At 35.0% G+C, this 7,500-nt stretch overlaps 1 protein-coding gene across 1 annotated transcript in view; it reads right to left on the bottom strand.

Moving 5' to 3' along the window:
• Window positions 1-7,500, bottom strand: part of LOC122245867 (muscle calcium channel subunit alpha-1) — a 349,394-nt gene that overhangs the window by 64,553 nt on the left and 277,341 nt on the right. Inside the window, 2 exon segments of the mRNA XM_086531207.1 lie at window positions 2,419-2,557; window positions 7,106-7,209. Of these exon segments, the coding sequence (XP_086387333.1) occupies window positions 2,419-2,557; window positions 7,106-7,209 (243 nt within the window).

The following is a 7,500-nucleotide window of genomic DNA, read 5'->3' as shown; positions in this document are numbered from 1 at the left end:
ACCACGACCGCAGGAAATGTAATGCAGCTGTAATTTCTCTATACTTATCTTCAGTGCTGTAAGTACTCTAATTAAGAAGAAATACTCTAATTCCAAAGAAATAAAGGAGTATTGACAACACTCTAATTTGGAAAACCTGGCTGCATATACTTGTAATTTTCTTGCATAAGAAATTACATAGTCCTCTGTGCCAACTTCTTTTTTTCTCACCAGTCAAATAAACTATGAATATAGATATACACAAAAGCAACAGTGACCATAGTTCATTATCAAAATTTTCAACATACCAAAACACAAATATATACACAGTAGATATACCACACAGACCAAAGACATTATGCACACTAGAGGTAACTATGTCTTTTCTCTTTTGGCAAAATCAAAATGGAACAGTGGGCAGAGTGGAAAATGAAGGCAATCTACTACAGCCACGCGGCCCACCACACCTACCTGTGCATGGATACTGCTTATCAATTCAATGAACACACAGTGAAGGGACTATATGATATCACACTCAGCCCAAACCATAATTATGCAGAATGCAACACGTCATAAGTATGTATTCATCTGCTTGCCGTATGTAAAACCTGTTTCTGCAAGTGTTTTCCCTAAATATAATTATGCTCTTGTTTTCATGTAATCCTGTAAATAAATTGCCCTTCATCCTACATCCTCTTCTATGAATGAGATCATATTTTTTTCATTTTACAAATGTTTTACAAATGAACATTCTCATCCCTTTTCAGTTTTTTATTTGTTTCCTCCAATGAAACTCCAATGCAACTATGCCAATTGCTTCCAGTTAACTTACACATTGTATTTTCACTTTTCCCTTCCATCTCAATCAAAACTGTCATATCTATTTCTTAGGGAGCATATCCTAACTTAACTTGCACAATTCTATGACATTTTGTTTATACTAAACCTACCATTTAAACCATAGATCACTTCTTGACATAATTGTCCCTATACATGATTTCCACATTTTCTTCAATCCATTTCCATACAAATATACACGTTCCTAAATGTAGGCCTTTCTATTAAAATTAATATTCAGCGCACGCAAGAGTGGGGTTCAACTCCCTTCAGTATCCACACACAGGCATCTGGAGCACTGCCACTAGTCAATTCTCCATCTTCAAAGTGTTTGGTATACCACACGCAACATCCATCATGTCAGCAAACGAAGTATAATAGTAGAGAATACAGGAGTTACAGGAGTTACAGTGGTAGCAGTAGTATGGTAGGTAGGGCTCTAAGATCACCTGTTTGTATGGGTAAAAATGAAGAAAGAGGTGTATTTTGGAATGGGCTGAACTTTTGTGGTACCGCTCTCGTTTGGGGAAGGTCGTGGGGCCTGGACCATCTCTCCGGCCTCTCCCTCAGTTTCGTCGTATTCCCCTTCTAGAAAAAGAATGGCGGAAAATTTGGCCTTGAAGGATTAATTGAGAAGGAGGAAAACCTTTGGGTGGTGCAAGGACAGCAAGAAAAGACGAAGAAGATAAAAAGAACTGGTGTACAGCAGCGCAAATTCCACCTCGGATCTGTGTGACCTCCAGGAGATTCTTGGCACCCGGAAACTGCACCTAGTAGCCCCTGCCATGTGGCTCCTGCCTCCACCTACCATGTGTTTACAGGTGGTGTTTTCATATGAAATATACTATATATATGATAGGCCAAACATACATGGATGTAATTTGCAACTTCCAGTCTCTCTTTCTCTCTCTCTCTCTCTCTCTCTCTCTCTCTCTCTCTCTCTCACACACACACACACACACACACACACACACACACACACACACACACACACACACACACACGCACTTACATACATACCCCCCCCCACACACACACACACTAAGTGGACATAAACATACACACTCCTTTAATTATTGACTCAAACACTAATTCAAAAACATCCAATCTACTTTTCTAAACACACACACACACACACACACACACAAATATTCAGTGTGATATCTGACCACAGCATGTTAGTTTGGTCTATGATGTTATGTGCTTTGTTGTAAACAAATTGTATGTTTTATTATACAAGGAGGCTATATGCCATGTTTGATGTCACAAGAGCAGTGGTGCCAAAAATGTACCACAGCAGTAAATAAAAACTGCCATATTAAACCACAATATTGCCTCTAAAAACAGGCACTGTGGTATACAGGCAGTGTATATGTTTGCAGCACATAGGTAGTGTTGGCAGGAGCAATAGCACACTAGCAGTGCTTCACTGTGCTACAAGGCAGAAGCAGTGGTGCCCATAGCTATGTCGTAAGCGGTGTAACAGCACAGCACCATTGGGGGACCAGGGTTAGGGAAACAGGAAACATTTATAATGTTTAGGACCTTTTTGTGGTGTGGGTTGTGTAGTGTGTGCACCAAACCTGGGGCACACACACATACCTGTTTGTGTGGGAGAAAATAAAAAAACTGGAGAACGGGGGCAATGGCTTGATTTTGGTGGCAGTACTGAGCTGTGATGCACGCCGTGGTCTGGCTCCTGGTGGATGTTCCTCGCTCTCCTCTTCCACTTCTTCCTCCTCTGTAACATACCACAGCCATGGTGGTGAGGGGGGATAATGGGGAATGGTAGCAGGGAGGAGGAATAGGAGGTAAAGGTTTTGAAGGTAGAGGCAGTGATAGTAGTGTTGAAAATAACAAAGAAAATAGTTGTTATGGAAGGATTAGTTAGGGACATGGAAGTATGGTGGTGAAGAGAAAGAGTGGTTAGAGTGAAGCACATGTGCAATGGCAGTGGCAAATGGCTACATGACTGACTACATGAAATTAAAGGAAATGATACCAGTATCGGGAGACATGTCAGCAATGAAGAGTAAAAAATGTATAGAAATATGGTAAGGTACAGAAATTGATTGGCAGTGCATCTGCAGTGAAGATTAAGAGGAGGATAGGATATGACAGTGACCAGATGCAGCAGTGGATATAGTAATAGTGTGGAATGTCTGTAGAGGAGGCAGTAGTAACAAATGAATAAATATAAAGAGGAACAATATTCAGCACAAGAAGGTTCTTTAAGAATAATAATGTATAGGCAATGTAAGTCAACGATTTTGATCTTTGTTACAAAGAAGTTGAAATTTTGTTAAATAAGAGGGGCAGGATACAGATACGATATTTGATAGCCATGAGCTGAATCAGATCACAATGGTTGGAAACAAGGGGGATAACTGATGAACTAATAAGTAATAATATAATGAATGTCAAAACCACAACAATATTAACAATAACTCTACAAGAGATAATGTGCTGGTTATATTGACTAATCTTTCAGTGACTTACTGTAAAGAAAACAATATTTAGTACTGGAGTAATTGTTGAAAGAAATATTGTGATAAGTGAAGGATGCTAGTTGGATTGATACAGAAACCATACAGGTATAGATGTTTTCAGTGACTGTCAGAAGGAGGAAGTTCACAGTTGTTTTGGAGATGTGAGTGGTGGCAAAAGAGAGTAGTATAAGGTAATGGTATTTGTACTCTTTGATATTTGAGTCACTCAGGGATTACCATGAGATCTATAGATACTGCTGATGAAAAGGTAGAGTTATTTAATATTCAGCTGGAGTTTGGAGGATTTGATTTACAGAATCTTTAAGTAAATATGTGTGGGTAATGGAGTGAAACTGAAAGGTTCTTTTGAACAATGAATGGTTCTTGAAAATCTATGATTGTGTCACATTATTGCTGAAAACTCTCCACTTTTTGAAATCAAGAAAATAAAATAGAAATGATAGTAAGATGAAGAACAAATTTTTTTTAGACTTGAATTGAATAACTGTATAGTAAACATTAACCTTTTTGAGTGGCCACATCTTAAGATGTTTGGCCTAGGTTGGGCATCTTCAGATGTGTTTTCTGTCATTTTCTAGACCTATGGTATGATATAAGTCTATTTATGATATATTAGCAAAGTGATATTAATAAGCATTTGGTATGATGCATTAATTACACAACTGAAGGAATAACTAGAGGTGATTAAATATGCTATTTTGCTATATGATAAAAACTGAGAAAGAGTCAAAGAGAGATGGTCTGCGACTCATGATGTGTTTGAATATGATATAGTAAGGAAGAGAAATAGTTTCAAAGGTGTGTACAAATACACTCTACAAAGAGGAAAAGGTGGGCTTATTGAGAGAAAAGGTTGGTGGATAATTTGGAAATGATAAGAAACGAGAAAGAATGAAGGGAGAACACTGCAGAAACAAGAGGACCGTTGAGAAAGGAGAAGGATAGTTACATCTGCAGATGCCATTCAGACATCTGACATGGTTACGTTTAGAGCAACCAGGAACTTGACAAAGCTGGAGAGGAGACGAGTTATAGTAGCCACATGAAGCAGGGAAAAGTGTACACAAATAGCTAACTAATGCAATACATCACTGGTGGGTTGTGCCTTGCAATTTATTGCTGCCAGAGCTTCAGGCATGTAACTATATAATACACACATGGCATCTGATTAAGGCATTATAATAGGAACTAAAGTAAACAGAAATCACTGAAAACCTGAAAATACTGTTATTATCAAATAAACAACGACATAGTTAAATCATAATACTGAAGCAAATTCTACTAACATCAAGAATATAAACAAAGGCAAAGTTAAAAATCAAATACAAGTGATAGTCTAGCGAAATGATGCAAAATGCAAAATAAATATGACAAATAACAAATAAAAGGAGCTAAAGCAGAAACAGCATCTAATAAGATCAAAAGGCTCAACTGATGACGGAGAAACAAAAATGAAAATGCGTTAATTAAAAGAAAACACACAAATATGCAAAAGAAATGACACAAAAAGCAAAACAGAAGGAAACAAAAATAAAAATATTCGATATACTAGCTGCTGATTTTCTATGGACTAACCTAGGCACACAAGCTGGTGTTTTATGCATTAGACACTCAAATGGAATATAATTAACTATCAGTACTATGGATATCAAGGTACAACAATAATTTCTGTAAAAATAATCTTGACAAAGAAATGGTTAAAATACTTCAAAATCTGTGGAAGAAGACTATATTAGGTACAAGCACAGGTGAAACACAAGTGGATTATTATTTCATGACCTATTTAGCTAAACTAATGTAATTAATACTAAATATTAGGAAAAAAAATGCAAATAGCCACACTGAAAAGAAACAAACATACGTTCCTGCTCTCTCTCTCAAGTACACATGCATACATGCGTGTGTGCATGTATGCACACGTACACACACACACACACACACACACACACACACACACACACGCACGCACACACACACGCACACGCACACACGCACACACACACACACACACAAACACCATACAGTATACAAACAAATGCGCAAAAAATACATTTAGCATCCAGTAATTTATAATAAGTGATCCTAATTACAGCTTAAAGACCTAAGTCTACAAGCATGAATAAATGTTAATCAATGAATAAATTATGAATATAAACATTACAATACAATGGTACTATAACATAAAAGCTGTTAAAATTTGTAGTAACTAAAGCTTAGCTAATTTTTCAAGGCTTCCATTATCACAAGTGTTTCAACATGTGCTTGTACTTATCACAACAGAAGTATTTCAGAATTCATATCCATATACAGCACTTTAAATCTAACAGTTAATTTTCTTTCCTTTTCAGTAGGCCTTGATATAACTTATGATAAATTTATAGTTAGTTCTTTTAGAGTATCATTAACATAATTTTATTTTCATCCAAAATTTAATAATCACATTAAGGGCAGTCCCTACCAAATTGTCCTCATACTGATCAAAAAGTTTACTGTGAAAAAAATTAGTCACTTTAACTTGCAAATTCTATAGCAGCTTTGTAAATTACAACTAACTCTATGGCAAACCATACAATAGCACCTAATTCCTATTTGATAATTTTCCTCTAAATCAATCTAGCTAATGTTAAACTAGCTAATCTTAAAACTCAATGGACTTAAATAAAGCAATGCTCAAAGAGTAAAGGAATTGTTTGCTCTTCTGGCTCACATAAACTAACAACACTTATCATGTAGTATCTGAGAAGTGTGCATACTAAAGTAGATTCATCAAACAATATTCTTTCTATAAGAAATGTCCTGATCCTTTCTTAGATAGATATATATTTTTTCATGGGAAAACAAAATCATTTAAACAGTAACTTCTCTATTCATAGTCAATGTGATAATCTACTTGTTAATGAATCAGGTACCTTTTAATGGCAGGTGAAATTTCTTTTATATCCCACAACTTACACTCCAAGAATATATCAATTGAGGAATCTAATACATGTTATCTACTTAAATTCAAAGAGGAAGGGTATTTGATAGTTGTTAATTTCTTTTTAATTAATCAAATAGTAGTGTAAGTAATCAATATCATAATGATGATTATAGCAACAATGATGATGATGATAATAATAATAATAATAATACATGAAAGTTTGTTAACTACTGGAGCAGAATTCCTGTCATATTTGTAAGAACATCTAAGATGTTTTGATTCTGTATATCTTTATATAAGCTAGAAAAGCACCTATAAAATGCCATAAAATAGGTCTGTTTAACTAATAGGTTGAAAAATAGGGCCCCTGCACGTAAGGAAGATTTTGAGTGTATACTATTATGGAGGACAAACAATGCAAACAAGGTTGTTAGAATGTATTTAAAAGCAATATTAATAGATGATTTGTGCAATATTGCAGTTCAATCTTTAAATAAAGATTCTGTAAAAAGGATAGAGGAAGGAAGGTATTCCATCATGTTTAGGATATTTTTAAAAGGCATGGTTTATGAGTTTATGATTATCATTGCATGGAAAATAATTGATTTTTGCCATCATATTCCAGACCCATGTTTCAAAGTGCTGTATATGATCACTAAATAATTCAGATTCTTATTCTGAAACTTATTTTATTGTAACTTCTTTCATAATTGAAACAAAAAGAGAACAAATAAAATCAATATATCAATATATCATACAATACACTATGTCGATGTAAAGTAAACAACATCTTTTTTAAAGAAATTGACTGATTTTAAACTAAAAAGAATTGAGTTATGAGAAGAAAATGAATCCTTACCTTCTTCCATTTCAGCTTCATTTTCATAATCATCATATTTTCCTTCTTCTGGTATTTGGTCATGCTCTATCTGTACTTTTGCATGACTGGCAGCATCACCATCCCTGTAAAAATGATGTTTTATGAAATCCAAGCTCTTCATGTTATGCAAATAAAACATCTGGTAGTATCATAAGAAATAGTAAATGTAGTCAGGTAATTAAAGTGGCTTAAAATAAGGTTAGCAGCAGTATAAATGCTCATCTGCAAACCTTTCATTGATACTCTCTTCAACTATGAATTGACTTAACTGTTGAGTGATTAGTTTGGAGCTGACTTGGAAGCAAATATAATAACATGGGAAGAATAAAAAAACTTGTTTACTCTGGTCTAGGGATAATAATTCAAAATAGTCT

The sequence above is a fragment of the Penaeus japonicus genome, unplaced genomic scaffold, assembly GCF_977035675.1.
Source record: "Penaeus japonicus unplaced genomic scaffold, GWHDUDI00000001_assembly GWHDUDI00000035, whole genome shotgun sequence".
NCBI lineage: Eukaryota > Metazoa > Arthropoda > Malacostraca > Decapoda > Penaeidae > Penaeus > Penaeus japonicus.
The sequence above is the reverse complement of the archived record's forward strand: the minus strand, read 5'-3'. Positions and strand labels throughout refer to the sequence as shown.